This window comes from Plectrocnemia conspersa, unplaced genomic scaffold (assembly GCF_051122295.1).
Source record: "Plectrocnemia conspersa isolate PC_06_02 unplaced genomic scaffold, ASM5112229v1 ptg000010l, whole genome shotgun sequence".
Taxonomy (NCBI): Eukaryota; Metazoa; Arthropoda; class Insecta; order Trichoptera; family Polycentropodidae; genus Plectrocnemia; species Plectrocnemia conspersa.
In genome coordinates, this window is record NW_028277174.1 from 1,926,053 (window position 1) to 1,948,413 (window position 22,361).

Consider the following 22,361-nt stretch of genomic DNA (forward strand, 5'->3'; position numbering starts at 1 on the left):
TTTAGACACTCTGCGATCGACTTATTTTAATTTTAGGATACAGACATATTAAAAATTATGTATTTAATTATTTTCAGTACAATATTCATATTTATAGTACAAAATAAAATATACACAAACAAGGAATATTTAATAAAAATATTGTACATTTATTTCTACCGCCTAAAAAAGAAAATCAGGAGAATAATTGGCTAACGATTACCTTAAAGAACTAACCTAGTTTTTTTGTTTTAATATTTTTAAATACGAAAATGCTTAATCGCATATTAAGTAGATTCAAAACACAAATTTAAATATTTAAAGTATCTTTTTAAAAGTAATTTTTTTACAAATATTTTTGTTTTGCTTTTAAAGCAGTATCATGCTTGTACTACACTCTCTGGAAGTTATACGAACCGAAGTTTAACTGAAATCGGCCGAGGTCGCCGACTTATGAGTAGCGGCCACACTGCCACAAATTTCATATGCAGTCCGGACGGCGGCCATAAATGACGTCTGCACGGCGGCTGCTGTCACGCACAGCTAGCATATTTGCGCACGATCGAAAAATGTGCCAATTTTTAAATTGTCATAATATTAAAATTACGCTACTGATAATTACAAAAGTTTGTGTAGGCACTCACCAATACAATATCAGTGAAAACTTTTCGGTCGTAAATAATACGCAAAATCTTTGTCGGCTTTTGCAAAATGCCATAAGACATAAAAATCATACTTCAGAATACGAGCACTACATCTGTGACTATTCTAGAGTTTGTCGCCATCGATTTTAAATAAGAAATCGTTATGGTGTGACATTTATATAAACCGATCTAGGAAAATACATAGAAATATTCGAAACTATATTTAAAAAAAAAATCAAGTACCACTAATTATTTTTTTAATATTTAATTTAATATAACTAAAAATATAATAACGATATCTGTTAGAAGAATATACTATCAAAAATATAATTAATTTCTTTAAGTGCCTTAAAATATTGAAAAAAGTCAGTAAGAGTCTGTTGAAGTCCCGGATAAGCATGTGGTATTATAACTTGACCACGTGACCACGATGCAGTGCTCGACATGCGTGTTGACCATAGGACGCCTACGCGTGAGCTACTCGTTCTATCTCAGTTTGCGAGAAACCATATCATTATCACTCTCAATTTTTTTTTCATTCATACAAAACCCCATAGAAAACACTTGCGTAATTAGTTACAGGCTATGAGAGAAAAAGATACTCATTTTGATATAAAGTACAATTTAAGAAGTTGCATCCATACTGTATCACCACTGCAAAGTCTAAATAACCCTGGATTCTACCGCATTTGACAATACCGCCCAATACTTAAACTTTAATTACATACACATGATATATAAAGTTAATTGGTAAATATTTATTTTGAGAAGCTCAGAATGTTCAATGTCAACTATTATTATTATTTTATTTTTTGAATAAAAATTTACTGTTTTATTAAATAAATGTTGACAAAGCAGACGTCTTTTACTTTAATAAAATGCGTTTGAACTTATAACCAAATATTAAGTAAATTGCTGTTTTTCTTGTAACTTGTAGTGTATCTATAATCGAGAATATTTTTCACTTACAAAAAGATGATTATATAATATTTTTAAACTCAAAATAGTCCCATATTATAAAATATTTTATTGTTTCGATTCAAAGTTATGTAAAAGACTATCTGAGATTCAGCAAGATTAAATTATAAGTATGGATTGTGACGTGCTAAACTTTAAATACATGTATACACAATACTTATTGCATATAATGCAATAAGAATTTTAATATTAATTTAATAAAAATCAAATTATTTCAGTTATATCTAAAAATTGCACATAATCAGCAATTATGTGAAAAAACTTAATCTATCCATAAATAGTATTATGATTTATCACTGTACTAACCAATATTTAAGAAATTATTTCTTAAATTGTATTATTCAGAGCTAATTTTAAAAAATATTTCTGGTTTTTTTGGGCATAATTTTGCACTTAAGTAATCAAGTCAATTGTTAAATTAATTTCTACCGATTGATAAATATTAACATTATAAAAGCAATGTACCATTAAATCTGCAGCTAAATACATATTGAATCGCAATGAAATCAATTTCAGTACATTTTAATGAATATAATATACTAATGTTATTTGCACAGATTGTTTTTCATCAGATGAAAAATATTTTCTAATGACGTATTCGATGCACTTTCACTATAAAATAAAAAAGTTTCATCAACCAGTATCTATTCTTCTTCTGGAGTCACTTAGAAGAAGATCAAAATTCTAAAAAATCAACTATGTGGCTCATAAAATTGATTTTGTGTTTGTCGTTAATAATTGTAAGTATATACCAATAATTAGTTTTTATTTAATTAGCACGTATTTAAATGTAAATAACTTTTTATATAATAATAAATTAAAAAACATGCGTCTTAAACGTTAACTTATATTAAACTATTAAAACTCAAACATCTTAGATTAAATATGGCTTTATAAATACATTTAATTTTTTTAATGAATTTCATTTAGTTTTACAGGACCTAATTATTATTATTAATTATTAAATTAAATAAATTTGAAACTAATTTCGTTTTTAATTAAAATTACTATTTATTAACAGCTCTTGTTACCCCAATATCTTAGATGCAATATAGTTTTGCATAAAGAAGTAGTACTTTTAATTAATATTTACAATGCCCAGAATTTCAAACCAGTTCCTTGACAAAAACCATTTACCTAAATATTTCATTATTTGCTAAAAATATCAAATTATTTATTAAACAAAAATATCAGTTAGCAGAAAAAATATTAACGATTTTAGTAATTATACTTTTTTATGAGATTTAATTACGTCCTAATTATAGTTTTGCAAATTCATGATTTGTTTGTATTATATAGTTTGCTTTGCCTTTTGCTATACATGTGTAGAATTGCCATTATATATTGAAAGTTCAACTTGTTTATTGGTTTATTATTTTATATAATCAGACACGCATTAATTAGTAAGATTATTATAAAATTTTAATTTAAAAGTTATATAAATATAAATCTAGCAACTTTTACCTGAAAAAGTTAATGCTATCTCTCTTTGTTTATGGATTAATTTTCCGAAGGTTTGTAAGAGCAGTGTATGACGCAACTTTATCCAGTCGGAAAACCTTTCAATTTTAGTATAGTTTCAGGCTAGTTTTATCTAAAATAATATTGTGTATCAAAGACACATATAAATCAATCTCATTACATTTAGCAGTAATCCAAAAGAGAATAAATTTTATATGTTATCTAATTAACATTAAAAATAAACTTTTAATAATACTTCTACAACATTAAAATAAAACATTTTTTTAACCGATATTTTATGTTTATTACAGTTATTTGATTAATTTAATATTTACTTGTAAGCTGGTGCTAAGATATATGTATATAAAAATACTTAAAAAAAATAGTTAATATAGTATTAAATTATAAATTTATATTTTTTCATAAAAAAGGCTCGCTGTTATTTTGTTTTACTTTGTAAGTAGAATTTTCTTTATTTTAAAAAATATATGCTAATTCTGCATACATTAAATATCTTCTTAACAAAGAGGTATTTGAATATTTAGAATAGAACTAAAAGATATTAAAGTAAAGTATGTAAATACTAAATTTTTAATATACTTAAGTAAATAATTAACTGCCAATATGCGTTTAACTAAATAGTTAAAATATGTGTTTAAACATTTGGTACTTTAAATTAATGCGTGTTTTTTTTTAAATAATCAAAATATTTATGTAAGATACTAAATATTATTACGCAGAGATCAAGCATGCTATATGCTATAAAATATATGTGGAAATTAAGTATACGTAAGAGCATTAGTATAAGAAGTTTAAAAATAATAAAATACGAATCAAAATTGAGTACTTGATAAAAAATATTGTTTTTTATAATACGTGTACATGAGTTAACATATTTTTTGTGTTGTCTTAAACATATGGTCCCTTTCAATATTTAAATCGATACTCAGAAGTGGTATAAATTTATGGCATATTATTTATAGTTCATAATAAAATACAAAAATATGTCTATTGAGTATTGTTACTGACATCAGTATATTATAATGTTGCGTATTTTATTTTTTAGGTATTAACAAAAGCACAGGCTGTAGATCCACCAGGGCTAAACAAAGACGGACCTCCTGGTCCTCCTGGGCCGCCAGGTGGACCAGGTCCTGTCGGTCCAGTTGGACCTGCCGGTCCTCCCGGTCCTGTCGGCCCAGCTGGACCAGTCGGTCCTGTAGGACCTGTCGGTCCAGTTGGACCTATTGGTCCAATTGGACCTGTTGGTCCAGTAGGACCTGTGGGCCCAGCTGGTCCTGTCGGTCCAAAAGGACCACCGGGATTAGTTGGACCGATCGGTCCACTAGGACCTGGGGGTCCAATAGGACCACCAGGTGTAGCTGGACTTATTGGTGCACCAGGACTTGGTGGTCCACCGGGGGCAGCGGGAGCTCCTGGACCTATCGGCCCACCGGGAACTATAGGAGCACCTGGACCCGCTGGTCCACCCGGATTTACTGGCCAGCCAGGAACAACAGGAAAACCTGGATCATCAGGTCTACCAGGTGCACCTGGAATATGCCTTCCAGATTCATGCCATTATTCACAGTCGCACGAAAAAGAAATTGAAATGTGGAAAAGTAAATATTTAGAAGTATTGCACCACATCACTAAAAAGCATTTCGGCAAATCGCGCGATAGTCAAGGAGATCAACACGAAGAAGGAGAACACCATAAAGTTGAATTGCATGAAAATTGTGATTCTTCAGATCAAGTAATTTCTCATAAAAAATACAGCCACGACGAAGATTGCGATGGTGGTGAGAAGCACAGAGCATTTGCAAATGCACACGTCAGAATATAATGTAATATTTATTTTATATCTGTATTTTTTAAATATAAATATATAATTTAATGCCTTTATTAAAAGAAATATAAAACCTTAAATGCCTTAGGATATTTAACAACAATTATAATAGAGATAATAGAAGTAAAGATGCTCCGTGAATAATACGACTGTATGATTCTATAGTTCAAGCGACTGATTAATTCATTCAATTATTTGTATTGATAGTTAAACGTAATGGTATGATTTATAAATTACATGTGTTTATCATGTCCCATACGTGAATAACGTTTTATTTTTTATATTTAACGCCCTCTTTCTTTTAAATATCAGCCTAAGGGCCGCAATGGCGATAATTCCCTTAACGCAAAGTTTCAAAATAGGTTCATTAAATTTATGCTTGTAGTCCAGGTGTAAGACCAGGTATTTGACGAGTTAGATAAAGTTAATGTCACATCTGCACCAGGGTTTAACACTGTTTATAATTAGGTGAATGTCTTTAAACGTGGTCGTGCATCCATAAGTAATGAACATCGTTTGGTACGTCCACTTGAGGTAACTACGCCAGAAACGATCGACAAAATCCACGATATTTTGAACCAGCAAAGATCGCTGACCACCGTTTATTCCTTCTCATTCACTGGTCAAGCTCGACGTCTGGAATCCAGAGCGACCCACTTCGGAGATGTCTGCAGTCCACGGACGTACCCATGAACTGTTTCGAAAGAAACAATTTATCTTTATATTATTTAAATAAAAAACCCAGACTCAACAACCCAAACAATGTATTTACAACCACTGCTAAAAAGTAAACACAACATCTTTAACGTAAGCATCAACAAAAATAAACATCAACTACATTAAAATAAAAAACAAGCCAAAGGAACCATTGGAATAAATTTATTATATTGTTTTTCGATGAAGTTTAAGAAGCTTTGCAGAGTTATAATAAGAAAAAAAGGTATGACAAAATAACGACAAGCTCTGCAGAACATTTGGATAAGAATACTATAATATCTTTGTCATCTTATGAAGAGAAAAATTCAAACCGAACAAACTCATCATTGAAGGGAGAGGTAAAGTACAATGCAGTGCAATCCTACTGAAATATTTCGTGCAGCAGTAAACAAAATTAAAATCGCAAATATGCAACCCATTTTATAAAAGAAGATTTAAATTTTATTGTATGATACGATAGAAGCCATAAAAAAAATTATTCGAGTATTACTTTAAAAAATTAATACAGTGCAATATTTTTATTATTTTAACATTTTTTTAATCTTGAACAGATAAAAAACTAAAAGTCTTGTGAAGCTTTAATTTTATTAAAATATTGATAAACACATTTTTTACCATTCTATTATATGATCGTCGTCGTAAAATATTGCTTAGCAGCTCTGAATTTTTTTATATATGTATATTTACATCCTTGTATTAAATTTTACTTTGTGACTTTTTAAATTCAGTAATAAAAAACAAGGAGGTGTAGCCTCATTTATTAATATAGTAATTTTTTAATTGTATCTAATAATATTCTAAGCATTGATAAATAAAAATCAATCAATATATATCCAGTTTATTTACAAAACCAGCATCATAGTCGATGACTAATCCTGAGTTCGTGTCTCATAAAAACCTGAAGTGTTTTCTAAATTTCTATTGTGTCTGGGAGTTCAGAATTATTGATTAAAAAATAAATAAAAATATGATTGATTATCACATATAAGTTTTGCTACTTTTTTTTATAATGAATGAACTAATTAAGTTGTGACATTTATTGACTGAGCTATAATCTAATTTCATAATTATGTATTTAAATTATTTTGATTTAGAATTAGTATCTTACTACTTATTAGTTGTTATGCTTACACCGTTGTACCACGACCGAAGGTTTTATAAGATTTCCATGTCGTCTGAACAAAATACCGTTACACGAAATAGCATGCTTTATCTCTTTCTTCGTTGCATGCGACACTTCTCTTTCTCGGGAATCGGCGTCAGTCCTGTATTGTTAAATGCATAATTTGATTAACCTACAATACCACTAAATTTATTCTATAATTTTGCGCAGAATTTCAACGATCTTTTAAATAAATATAATTATCATAGATGTGCTCCTACTAATTGTTTTCTTTTAAAGGAATAAAATATTTGTATTTACTATAAGAAAAGGGTATTATTATACACTAGAAATGAAATGAAACGTAGGGTAACACCCCGACGGTGTATGGCTGAGAGACAAATAGTAGTGGATTATAATTACAATGTAACGGTATATCGTCAAGCTCGATGGGGAATCTTATGATGCTGACCAAAGTTAAGCAGTATTGGGCATAGTCAGTACTTGGATGGGTGTCCGTTTATAAATTTCTGGAATAGTTTTGTATGTTTCGAAATAACATTTATTTTGAGTTTGATATTATAAAATAAAACATAATTTATATGAGCATAATATAAAATAAAAAGCGTTAATATTGTAAGCTTTTTATAAAATATAATATATGAGAATTAAAAATATATTGTATGTATTGAGTATTCTATCGCTACTCTCTGGATTTGCGCCTGCGGTATGCAACACGTTTTGTACGTTGTCGAGTGTATTGCCTATAATAATTTTACATGTAAATTACCTAATGAAATTGGTCGAGAGCGGTTGTTTTATAAAAAATGTAAACTAAAATAATATGCATTAGAATAATAAAAATTTAGCAATAAGTAAATATAAAATTCAATAAAAAAATAAGATTAAAGTACAATTTTAATGAGCAATATATAAAATAAAATGCATTTAATAAAATTAATGTATAAAATAAAATGCATGTAATAAAATAAATTCATTAAATTGACATACGAGAAAATAAACGTAGTACATAACTTAAAAATAAACTTAATTATTTATTTCGGTAATATGCATTTACCATTTCAATCGCCATTAATTCATAAGAGTTTTCCCGATTAAAATGAATTAATTGATTTTAATTAAATTCAATGGGAAAAGTTGATTTGATATACGAGTAATTTTATTTACGAGCTCCGTCACGGAAGGAATTTAACCCGTATGTCAAGGCACCACTGTAGTGAGTTTTCTATCTTTACTTTCTGAATTTACGCCTGCGGTATGCAATACACTGTGCTTCCATCGAATCAATTGCATATATAAATATTTACAGGTAAATTACAAAATTGTCTAGAGCATTTATTTTATAAAAAATATTAAGTGAAATAAGAAAATATAAGTATTACAATAATAAATAATTAGCAGTAAATAAATTTAAAAATTCAATAAAAAATAAATAAAATTAAATACATCAAACTAATATCAAACATATTCCTGAAATACTTTTAAGAAGAATGGTACAAAACAAACAAAAATTGGTATGAGGGTGCTTCTTCAGAAACTCAAAGTACCAACAATAGAATTGAATCCACTAATCGTGTAATAAAAGATGAATATATATTTAGATAAAGATTAGCACTTTCCATATTATGTTATGTGCTAATGGGAATGGTAGAATTATTTTCTAATAGGTTCTAAAATTATACTCTTTGACACCTGTTTGACGCCAAGCAAATTTCTATGAATTTGTGATGTACGCCACCATTTTCAACGCTTCAAATTATTATGAAAGAGAAACATTATTGACCCGGAATTATTTTTTATGTTTTTCTTAAGATTTAATAATAAAGTGAAAAAAAATACGGAAAAAATAAGTTAAAAAAATGTGGTTTATATTAAATGTTTTAAATTTTTGGTTGCTTTTTTATATTAATATAGGACCCGATAGCTGCCATAGTGTTAATCGTAACGACATAAAGCTTGTTCTGAAAATCTATCTGATAATCTTATATCAAAATGGCGGCTAATTAAATTATTAAAAAATTCCAAATTCGTCAAAAAAATATAGAAAAAAGTTAATAAGTCAAAAATGTTTTATAATAGAAATAAAAATAAAAATAAATTTAAATTGACAAAATGTAAAACGGTAATAAAAAATGATTTTTTTGTAAGTCATTTCAATAACTGCCGTAGTTTTTTTTTTTTAATTTTTTTTTATCAAAAGTAATTTTTCAACCCTTAATTCCAAAATAATTAATTGGCGCGCTAAAGGGTTAATCCTATCAACATAAAACATTTTTTTAAATATACCTTGTAAATATCTTGGCTATGTTCGATAGAGAGCCTGATCAGCTATCTTGTTTCAATATAGCGATTATTCATAAACATAAAAAAATTAAATTTCGTTAATCAATATCCTGCAGCAAAAAGTGAAAATTATAGAAAAAAATTTAAACAGAAAATGAAAGAAAAATCAAAAATGAAACAATAAAAAAAAGTAGAGCTCATAAACGTTCTATAATAGATATTAGAATTAAATTTAAATTAAATAAACTTTACATACTAATTATTGCGGCCTTTGCCTGAGAGAATTTTTTGTTTTAAAAAAGAAACCCACGAACCTGGTAATCTGGCAACTGTTATCCCGGTCAATATTCATAAAACACGTAACAATTTTCCCCTCCAAATGTATAGATATAGTTTATAAAATGTTTAAATTTAAAATGTGCACAATAAACATAATAAACACAAATGTTTGTAAATTTACAAAATTTTGTTTTTGTGTTTAATCCACAATCAACATATCGACGCGTCGCGAAAGACAGCAAAACCGGTACTGAACCTTTTGAATTTTATGCTTGACCTTAAAATGTGAAACATGTGTTTCTTTTCATAATATAGATGTATGCATTTTTAGATACCATGGAATCGTTGGAGTTTACCCTAATGACTCATTTTAAAAATATCATGTCAACATATGTATATGCGTTTATCTAAAATTTCTACCCTATATAATGTCAGCTCACACTGATTGAAATTCAGCTGTTCTCTTTCTACTCTGATTCATCATATTCTGAGAAAATATTGTAAGAGCCCTGACGACAGTTTGCTCGATAGTAAATAATAAAAGAACGGTTTAAAACTTGAACATTATAACAATTTTAGATGTCTCTGTATTATAATAACGAAAAAATCTAATTTATTAAAAAATGTGTTTGCAGTAGCATTTGTGTGTTCGCACGATTTTGGCTTTGCCGATCTGACAGCGAAAGCGCGCTTGCACATCACTGGCATCTAAAAAGAAGCGTTTATCAGTGGGATTTGCGCCTGCGGTATGCAATAACTTTGTGCTCCAGTCCAGTGTATTGCCTATAACAATATTTAAGGGTAAATTATAAAACAAAACTTTCAAACTATTTGGAAAATAATCCTACAATTTCTATTAACTCAACAAAATTTTATATTTGGTAGTATTTACCATAATGTATAATAATCTATTATTACACAAATTGTGGATTTTTGGCTATATTTGGTACTTGGAGTTCCTGGAAAAGCACCCTAATACCAATTTTTCTTTTCATTGTACCATTATTTTTTGATATGAATAGTTTTGTACATTGAATTTTATATTTATTTATTTCCATTTTATAATTATATTGTATAAATGCATATATTTTTTAATTCAAATATATTTTATAAAATAAATGCTCTCGACCAATTTTAAGTAATACACCTGTAAATATTATTGTATGCAATACAATTGACAAAACACGAAACTTATTGCATTTCGCAGGCGCAAATCCAAAGGGTAGCGGTTGTTAATTGTTAAATATAAAAAATATTGTCATGAAAGGTACCGTCAATACAAACTTGCCGTCTCTTTTTCAATTATAAATAATGATGGAACGGATAGCTTTCGAATTTACTGTGTTAACGCAAGTAGCTGCAGTCGCTTCGTAGAACGGCGAAATACGTCTACGCCATTAGAAAGCGACGTTCACTCGTCCAAGGTCGTATTGCATTTTTTGGAAACGGTCACGGATGTGGTGATTTAGGATATCCGTGACCGTTTCGCCTCAAAGGGATTCTCTTAATGACGAAGAATAGTTACTGTGAACTCGTGTGTGGTCACTACAATGTATTATTTCAATTATATATTTTTTTGTGTATTGCAAAAATACAATTATTATTTTTGACCATCATGATGCATGATGGTCAAAATTATCAATACGATGTCCTTAATTTTATTTAAATAAATATAAAAAATCACACTCAACACTATTGTTTGCATTCATTTTATATATTTAAAACTAATTAATCTATTTGACTTAATTTTGCTATTGTATGTTATTATATAACATCAATTTGGTAAAAATATAAATATATTAATATTTGATTTATATTTACCGTAATATTAAATCACATAATTTCCTTCACAACTCCTTTCATCTATTTGTGCAACATTCTCTTTTGTGTTTTTGTTTGATGATGCACCTTTTAGCTTTTCTCGGCGCCGAGATCGGTATGCGCCCCAAGGGGGCTCTTTTGTGTTTTGCTAATGCTTTCACCATTTCCTTTACAACTGCATTTGCAAACCCAGAATAGTTAAATCTTCGAATTCTTCGCCCACATACCAAATGTCTCGTGGGACAAAATTAGCGAATTTTCCAAGTAATCCGTTGACGGGCGATTTACAGAATCCAGCGGTGGTAATTTATTCAGAGCACATTAGTGCGGATTTTGCCGTGTTACTTCACTTTATGTTGCATTGGTGAATCAAGGCTTGGGTAGAGAATAATAAAAATGCGCTCTAAATGCAAATTTCTCTCAGCTAAGCCTGGAAAACCTCTTACGGTCGCCGCTTGCTCAAGCTTAAATCTGGCTGTGGCCGGACTCGGTAACTTTTTTTTAGTCGTCAGCCGTTGAAACGGACATTATTTATTTGCGCTAAATATGGTATAAATTTATACTGGGTCCTTAGAGTAAAATAAAAGAAAAACATATATATATATATATATATATATATATATATATATATATATATATATATATATATATATATATATATATATATATATATATATATATATATATATATATATATATATATATATATATATATACATATATATATATATATACATATATATATATATATATATATATATATATATATATATATATATATATATATATATATATATATATATATATATATATATATATATATATATATATATATATATATATATATATATATACATATATATATATATATATATATATATATATATATATATATATATATATATATATATATATATATAGAGTGGAGCAGAGCACGTGTATAACTCGTGTTGCGTTACCGAAAATTAGCATATGATCGAGGGTTTGATTTTAATCAAAAACTATTTGATATTTTCTAATGTTGTCAAACATTCCTTAAATATGCTTTTGCTATTTTTTATCACAAATCTGACTATCATGATTTTTATATCATGATTTGTATATATGGGCATTATACAAATAAAAAATATATCATAAAATATTTAAAATAATTACGGTCCACATCTTATAAAATAGATGATATATATAAATGAGCATCATCCCACATTTCTTCCAGCTCCTCATAGCTATCGCCGAAAACATCTTTGTGTTTGGCAGGCTCATTAAGATGCTAGATGGCTCGTACAACTGACGTCCTGGCCGCAACCATGAAACTCAAAACCATCATAATTAATAATATATACGCTCAGATAAACTAACATGCCTTCTAATTTAATAGTATATTTTTTAAGAAATTAAAAAAAATATATTTTTTATAGATCCATAAAACACTTAAGTAATTATAATACCCATTAATGATATTGAAAATTAATATCAGTAAAAACAATCATCATCCTCCATTCAAAGTCAACAAAAAAACATATTAACGTTTCGTTCGAGTTTCTATTATTTGATTTCCCTGATATTTTCATCAGTTGATTTCAATTAAAAATTTAATTTGCGCGTACAAATAAAAAAAATGTATGAAAATCCCAATGTGAAAATCCAAAACGGTATTTGCATCTAGCGTTAAAATCATTCATATACTTTATTTGGTATTGAATATTTAATGAACTGTTTTTTGAGTATAATATTTTATACAAACTGGATATATATTATTTTATTTATTATTGAATTTTTAATGTAAATACGTTTAATACTGTGCATACGGTTATTTTAATATAATCATAGTTTGAAATCAAATATTTAGAAATATTCCTAAAATTATACGAAGATATTCCTGTTTATTCTCAGTCTTTAAGTTGTCTTAATAATCTTGTTAAACTCTTAGATTCCTTGCTTAAAGTTGAAAGCGGCTGCTTCCTTGACTTCTACAAGTCGTATATGTTGCTACTTGACGTAGCTCTGCTAGTGCAAAAAAACTTAACTTAACGTTTAAAATGCAAAGTTCAAACTAATATTTAGATGCAGACAAGGCTATAAGAACATTACGTATGTTCTTTAAAATACAGGTTAAAAACTGTTTGATTAAATACATTACAAGACCATGTTTTAGATATTCAAAAAATAATGAAACGCTATATATCATTCATACATTATTTATTTTACTAAAATAAAAGGGTTTTCAAAAGTCAGTTTATAAAACAAAAAATCGACGCTATATAATGTTTAACTTTTCAACTTTCACTATAAATTTATCCGCCATTCGCATGCTCAGCAAAATTCATCATATTTCATATATATTTTATAAACTTTCTATGACCTTGCAGAATTTGATATAAAACTTTTATAACAATAGATATTTAGCGACCGTTTAAAAATTTTATACTGCGAGCAATTAATAAATTTTCGCTGTGACCTTAATTTATGAAAATTATCAAGCGCCGTTCACTAATGACATTTTCATGGAATGCCAAACCCTGGCGCGGTTTTGTACCCCTACGAAAGGGTCCAGATAATTAATCTCGTTTATTTAGCAACCATTCCGAAAATATTGTATAATATGTGCTTGTGTGTTGTGTACAAACAACTGGCACATGCTGCGCCATTAAGTTAAATTAATGAGATACGGATGATTTATAACAAATATGTCCGATTCCTAAAAATATTATACGATGTTTTAAAATAAATATATTTTTAAATTCTATTGATAAAAATAATTTTTTAAATTTCTTGAAAATGTTGTTGATTATATAGTTTCAATTTAAATATCAGAGCCAATCGTATTTTACAAAGCGGTTATTCAATCAGGTATTGACTGAAAATTTACGGTCAAATTCTTAGTTATCAAGTTGGTTTAATTCTTGTTAAACCATTCGATTTGCTTAATTAAACCGGTTTCGTGGAAATTGCTTGAAATATCAAACCGCTCCCTTTTAATGTTTTACAAAGTGGTGGTATTTCATAGAAAATTATGTCTAAGCATCATCATTGTTTTGTAAAAATATTAATTAGGAATTTATGCTATTCGAATAAATGCAATAAAAGCTCGTAAAAAGCTTCTTAGATGAAATGAACATATTGAAATGTAGCACTTGTGCATTTTTCATAGGATAACAGTTAGTTATTAATTTTTTTTATTATATAATTTTAGTTAATAAATAACTATTTATATTATATTATTAGGCAATAAAATTTTGCAGTTTCGAGCTAATTAATATCATAGTGAAATTATATTACAAAATTTGACAAAGATCTATTTCCAAGTAAAACATAATACTTGACTTAAACTTATATAATAAGATGGTTATTAAGATCTTCTTGGAATTTTAATGTTTGGATAAAGAACATTTATTTCATTAAATTTTATTGATGTGACAAGTAAAGTAAATAAAAAAAAGATCGATATTATGTTTTAATTTGAATTTAATTTTCGGCTGTTGTTTGGTATTTGAGTAAGTGCATTATAATTTTATTTACTACATATTACCGATTTAAAACGCATAGCGCATGATGATAAATTAAAAAATATTCTTCTAGTGGAAAGGGTTAAAAAGTAGCCAGAGTCGGTTGATTTTTACGACTCTTGATCTCGACCAGGGCAGTCCCTAAGTTATTTAGCGCCCTAGAAAAAAACTAAATTTTCGCCACCTTCCCCTATTAATACTTTAATAACTTAAAACATGAACTCAAAAATATTAGTCAAATTAAAGTTTTTAAATATTATATTTGATACGATACTCTTTTTTGAAATTGTGGGTATTTAAGAATTTGTAGTTTTTGTTTCATTGCAATTTTTTACGCGTGGATTAATCCAAGTATTGTACAGTAGGGTGTACCAAAAAAACTAATCTTCTTGGGGAAACTCATAATGAGAAATGTCAAATGCCAAGTGAGAGTACAAAATAATATATTTGTGAATACTTAACAGCTTGTAAAATGTTACATACCATATAAAGGGATGCCCCATTAATAAAGCATGACACCCAGGCTCTATATAATAAAATTAGTAACAACTTTTATCTAAAAAATAAAAAAATTAGCATGTCTAACAAACTAAACAAAACTAAAAAAAAAATCTTTTAAGATAAAATTTAAAATGTCAAAAACTGCAGCACTGAACGCGTCTTAAAAACAAATTATTAAAAAAAAATGAAAAAAAGTTTTTTTTTAATATTTATTTTGCTTTTATTTTTAATACAAAATCTTTTTACTTTCTTTACTTTTTTTTTTAAAATAGTTTTTAGCAAAGATACGATTTTTTAATTTTTTTAATAGCCACCATTTTGAAACAAAATGATGGATATAGCTGACTAACAAATATATCTGAGATGTTTATAGGGTCTATTTTTTAGCGCAAAAATTATGCTAATAAAATTAAAGCAGCAAAAGTTATCGTGTCTTTAATTTTGAGTAAATTCCATATATAAACCTATTATTTTCAGGCAAAATGTGTTTTTATAATGAATAAAGTTAGGCTGAGTTGGGTTATGCTACGATTTATCGCAGCATAACCTCACTATCGTAGCACAACCTAACATAGCCTAACTCAAAAGATTTTTGTTATGGAGAAAATATAAATTTCTATAGATGTGTTCTTAATTTTATATTTCAGGTACACAAGAAGACGATCACCAGTGCGGTGCAACGGGTTCAATGTCTCAATGCTACATATTGTGATGATGTCCTATTAAAAAAAATTTGAACCATTTAAAAAATTATTAATTTAATTTTTTTTCTTAAATTAACATATCTTTTTATGAATTTATTTACATATAGGGGCAGTAACAAGGGTTGTACAAGTACTAATGTTCCACAGTAAAAGAAGTTGCAATTTAAAAAAAAAATTCAATTTATTGATTTTTATAAAAATTTCAAAAAAACTTTTTTTTTTAAAAAAATTAAAATTGTTTTTTAATATTTTTTCCTAATTTTTTTGTCATAATTTTTTTTAAATTTTTTTTATTTTAAATTTTTTTTATTAAAAAAAATTTTCATAATTTTTTTTTTATTTTTTTTTCAAAATTGCAACTACCTATACCTTGAAACCTGGGTACCTTGCACTTTTTGCACCGCCCTTGGAATTGCTCTTTTATATAGAAAGAAGTTGCATTTTTTAAAAGAACAATTGAAATTAAATAATTTATATAAAAAGTTAAAAAAAAATTAAAAATTGGACGCCCTTATAATATGCAGCCTAAGTACCTTGCACCCGTTGTACCGCTCCGGTGATTGCCTCTATATGTACCTGTATAAAATTGAAAACGCATCTACATAAATTTATATTTTCTCTTTAACAAAAATCTTTTGAGTTAGGCTATGTTAGGTTATGCTACGATAGTGAGGTTATGCTAGGATAAATCGTAGCATAGCCTAACTCAACCTAACTTCATTTCTTATAAAAACACATTTTGCATAAAAATAATAGGTTTATATATGGAATTTACTCAAAATTAAAGACACTATAACTTCTGATGCTCTAATTGTAACAGCATAATTATTTTGCCAAAAAATATACCATATAAACATCTCAAATATAGTTGTTAGCCAGCTATATCCACCAATTTGTTTTTAAATGGTAGCAGTTCAAAAAATTAAAAAATCGTATAGTAAAAAGTAAAGACAGTAAAAATGTTTAATACTAAAATTAAAAACAAAAAAAAATTTAAAAAAAAAATATTTTACATTTTATTCAATTATTTGTTGTTAAGACACGAACAATGCTGCAGTTTTAACATTTAATTGTTTTTTAATATAAATTTTGTATTTATTTCTGCTTAGTTTGTCAACCATGTTAGTTTTTTTATATTTTTTAAATAAAAATTGCAATCCCTCTTATAATATGGAGCCTGGGTGCCTTGCCTAAATAACGTGCCACCCCTTAAAATATTATGTTACTCTTTACAAGTTGTTAGTCTGACCGACATATTTTAGCAAGTAGTTTAAGCCGTAATTTTAAAAACTAAAAAAAATAATACATATTTTTTTTTGCTCACCTGAGTTTTAAAAATTGGATTGCAGGTCTTATAATTTAGAGAAAAATGGGAAACAAGTACACAGAAATATCGAATCTTGATTTGCGAGTCCCTTTAAAATCATCGAAAAACGTCTTTAAAGCTGTCTGTTAAAGTCTCTGCAAGCGATTGGCTATCTATTTATTTGTAAACAGTAAGAAAAAGGCTCAAGAATATGGGACTAAGAGGTAGTAGAGCGCGACATAAACCGTTTCTTTTAAAAATAAATTAAACTTTAAGGTTTATAGTGCATTTAATGATACGAAATGAACCAGCTCCTCGTAGATAACATTAAACACGTCAATGTGTATTTGGAAGACTCCAGGAAGAAGATGGAAAAAATATTATTGTAAACGGTGAATGTTCGGTTTATATAAAGTTTAAGTATCAGATAGCTAGCCTAATCTAACCGGTGAACGATTGACGATGCTCGATTTATATAAAGTTGAAAAATTTGAAACATTGTACCTAGCTAATAAATGACTGGTATATATAATGTTTAGTTGTTTATTAGCGAATTTTATATATGTAGGATCGCCGTTGGTGTCTTCTCTTCATACTGTCGATCTTTCAACAGCTTAACTTTACGGCTTCCAACTAGAAATAATGTATACATGTTTTAATAGCTTTATAGCGAATTGCTCAGGCTAGCGCATCAGCGTGGCAAATAATATCAGATTATATTATTCACCATTTTAATTAAATATTACGCCTTTATTTGGTATCACGGCGCCCAACAAGATCTAGTGCCTCAGGCAATCGTCTGTACTTCCTGCCCCTTAGGTCGGCCTTGATCTCTACACAAAGTCACGTCATTGTATTTTTTATGTTGAATCGTTTTTAAAAATATTTTAAGAATTCTTATAAATACTAAAAAATATAGCACATATTAATGATTTGCGCATTGCCCGCCAAAGCATTCAAATCGTCCCCTCCCCCTCTCGGTAGGGCGTGCTCACCACGTTAAAAAACACTGGCTTAAACAGACGACCAGCTAGGTCGTGAGGTGAGATTGTCTTCATTGCTATATGATTCACCGTAGACGTAATAAAAATACTCCGCGAAAGCATCAGTGATATCTTTATGGCCATTGAAAGTTTTTCCATCGCGTTACCCCGACCGAAAATCATAGATTAAGTTTTCCTATATTATCCTGATCTTTCGAAAAAATATCTTGATCATAAATAAAATAAAATAAAGTCGATTTGCAAAAAAAATTTAAATAACACTGTTATAAAAGATAATTCTTACAAATAAAAATTCCCACCAGTCGGTTTAATTTATTTATTATTTATATTTCCATTACTTTTCCTCCAATACTTTACACGAATGCGCCTTACTTTTAATTAAAATTACGTTTTCAGCATATTTTTGACGTCTGATTTGTTTACAAATCTACAAAGTTGAGATTAAACGCGTCACATCTTCTCGGCGCTCGCATTTCGTCAAAGCTCCATCTTTAGCGAAAATCGCAATAAACTTTACGTTTCCTTATATACACAGCCCGAGAAAAGAATTTAAGAAAAAAAAGTACTACGTAAATTAGCGAGTCGTTTGTTAAACGTATTTTTGTTGTTTTCGACGGGCAACAAGGCAAGGCAGGCAAACAATACACAAATGCAAGTCTGCTAATATCCGCAGCGGCCCATAATTCACGTCGCTGCCTTGTACATATTTTCAGCTAATTGGCTTAAAGTTTCAGCCGAAAGAGGTGTATGAAAAGACTTATATTTCATTTTCTTTCTTCTGGGTGGGGGCACGTGACCCGAATGCCTCAGTTTGTTAGCAGAAATTGCAAATAAGTGATTGCCAGAGCCGTTGTTACTTGAAATCCGATAACGTCAAACGAACGTAATCATCTATCAGTCTGGTCTTAAGGGTCTCTCTGTTTTAATTTAACGGGAGGAGGGTTTTTTTATTAGCGATTTTATTTTATTTTGACATCTATTGCAGAGAGAGAGAGAGCTTCAAGTTCAAGTGCTTGAAATATTTTTTCTTTAATTATATATTTTAATAGCAATTATATTCAAACGTGTTTCTTGTTATTAATTATGTTTAACCTTGACGATGTTTATTAGCCTCGTAGTCATTCAATGATCTTAGTTGTACAGCAATAATAAACATTTTTCAGCGGTCGGTCAAAATCAAATGTATCATATTACCGAATTACCAATATACGTGTTCCAATAAATGTGTTATATCTTAAAAAAATCTTGACAATATAAATAAAAAACAATTATGGTTGTTTATTTTTAGCTTATTTAGTAGGCATACCCTTTACCCTAATTACAGCTGTCTCCCTTTTTACCATATTGTTAACTAATAACTAGACCAGGGCTCGGCAACCTATGACCCGCGGGTCACCAAGTGACCCGTTTGATGATTTGAAGTGACCCATTTCAGTTCTGCAAATATAATTTTTTTAACGTGTTATGATGTCATGACTAGACCACGTATATGGTTATTAGGACCAAAAATATTCACTGACCCGAATAGTCTTTTTAATAGTCACATTTTAATTATTTTGACCTGCAGCCAAAAAAAGTTGCCGAGGCTTGAACTAGACGGAGACAATTTTTTCCATTCCATCTGCGATTTGCGATTGTGTTGAGCAATATTCTTTAAATTTTGCCGATAAATGCTTTATAGAATTTAGGTCTGGTGACTGTTGTCTGGTGTCTTTTGACAAAAATTAACTCCTGGTTTTTAGGGAAGTATGCTACTAAGCGTTTTCTTGCTGAAATCGAGTAGTAATTCCTTAAAAATATTTTTCAGTAAGAATCCATTAAAGTGGATTCTAACATTAAAATATAAATGTCACCATTCATACATACTGGTTACCCAGCACTGTTGCTATAAAGCTTCCACCATAATATATGACTTTGGGTGCTACGCAATCAGCTAGATATTTTTCTCCGACTCTTTGATGCACGTGTATTACACCAAGGGTCACAAAAACTTTAAAAAATGGTAAAAAAATATGAATATTTCAAAAAATTATTGCTTTAGAAAATTTTGTATAAATTTTTCAAAGCAATATTTTTCTATAAAAATCAACTTTTTTTAAAAATTATATTAAAGTTAGATTTATCGCACCAAATGAGAAATGCGAGACTCAACAATTAGACCTACAACCTTTTTTTAAAACTCAGGTGAGCAATTAAAAACGACAAATTGCTTTGTATAGTTCTCATAATTTCGATCAGACAATGCACTTGTAAAGAGTTACATACCATTTGAAGGGGTGTCCCATTATTATACCCAAAGCTGTATATATACATATATTATTATTATTTTACTATACACATTATATTTATAAATATTGCTCATGTTGCTTAAATTTCAATAAACACAATCCAAAAATTGTATTTTTTGCAATTTAAAATAAATAAAACCTTAGCAATGGAAAGACATTAAAAAAAAGTTAGGGTTGCTTGTTTATTTTTAAATTTTTGCAGAAGAAATCCTGCATATTAAGAATGCTTAAAAATATTCAAGGTTAATAAAAGTAAGATATTTACGCAATTTTACAAATAAATCTAGGATTTATTTCCTAGATATTTATCGAATAGGATTAATTTATTTTTTAATTAGATTACATCTTTAAAAATCAAAATAGTGTTCTTTTTTCTTGTAATTTATAAATCGTGATTTGATATCAACTATTTAACGTCTGTCAATTTTAAATAATGAATATCCTATCTTTTAAACCGTTTTGTTGTAAAGAAATTCGCTACCCATTTTACTTGGAATAATGAAGCACTTGCTTTTGCTCTTATTTTAAATATCAATTCTCTAACTTTTACAATTTTTTCTAGAAAAAACGCTTTTATGTAATACAAAATAAAAACTGGTTTCTTATTTTATTAAATTAATAAGTAAAAATAGATGATATTAGTTAATATGAAATAAATGTATTTTTTGTCATATTTATTTTTTATTTTGTTATATATATTTTTTTGTAAATATTTAATATTTAATATCTAATAATAATCAGATATAACGTATTTAAGATTACGTAGTCAAGTTAATTTATATTTCCCTATATTCACCCTAAACCCGGAAATCCTTATTAAATCCATATTATCCTTTCATTCTTTCTGAACTTTCTCGATCATATGTGTATAAGCATATATTATACTAACACATGTACAACTGCCTCATATTGCGTGGTCACATATCATACACGTTTTTAGGATATAATAATTTGGACGCAACGTACGCCCATTACGGCCCTGTATTATGACACTTTATGAGTACCACATATACTTCTGCTATTTTGTATCAATTAAACAATTTTAATTTTTTTTTATATAGTGACATTTTCTTAAGAGCAAATAATAACATCGAAATATAAAAGCGGATAATAACCAAATGTCTTTTTGAAAAGATATCTTAAAAATCTATTTTAAATCTTTTTCCTTAAAAGGAAATATTTTGTTATTCGGGCATTTTAAATTATATATCCCAATTTAAGAATGCTACAAGCTAAGATGTCATAGAGGACGCAAATAACAGACGAAACGTCAAAGCGAAAGGCGTTCCTCATCTTGGAAGATTTATTATAGACGTCGTGTATGAGTAGAGAGAACCTCTACTTGGTCTTAAAAGTAATTCTGAGATCTTAAGTAGAAGTTTCTGTAGTCAAAATGTTCCCACGGAGATCGTAAGAATAAAGTGATAGCGAACGGGATCAAGAAAATGACACAGTATGGCACTTTCCGACAAAGCAGATGTTTAACGGAAGCCCATCTCTAAATCACTCTGTAGAGAGAAGGAGTCAACATAAAGAGCAGAGGACCCAGTTTGGACCCTTTAGGAACACCCGGAGGGGTTATATATTCTTGTGACAATAGGTAACGAACTGTCTACGATCGCTCAAATAACCGAGTTAAATCATCCGAGCAACTGAGGTTCGGCAATTTTTATAATAATATCCCATGACAAACCCTGTCGAAAGCCTTCTCAATATCTGTATATGCGACGTCTAATACCTTATACATATTACATTTTTTAAGTCATGGTATTTGATGTCCTTTGTTTATTGGTGACCTAGCTAATTCATCTGACATTTTGTTTTTGACAAAGATACTGAATCTAGTTTGTACGTTAATTTTAGTTTAACTGTTTAGTATCCCAAATATTGCTTTGTATAATACTTTTTCATTTGCTTA

The 22,361-nt window shown here is 28.5% G+C and overlaps 1 protein-coding gene across 1 annotated transcript; it reads left to right on the top strand.

Moving 5' to 3' along the window:
* Positions 1-2,199: 2,199 nt before the first annotated feature.
* On the top strand, positions 2,200-4,959 carry LOC148230299 (uncharacterized). The gene is made up of 2 exons (XM_088195589.1): positions 2,200-2,341; positions 4,129-4,959. Exons 1-2 carry the CDS (start codon positions 2,300-2,302, stop codon positions 4,906-4,908), a joined length of 822 nt encoding a protein of 273 aa, XP_088051715.1. The 5' UTR covers positions 2,200-2,299; the 3' UTR covers positions 4,909-4,959.
* The last annotated feature ends 17,402 nt before the right edge of the window (positions 4,960-22,361 follow it).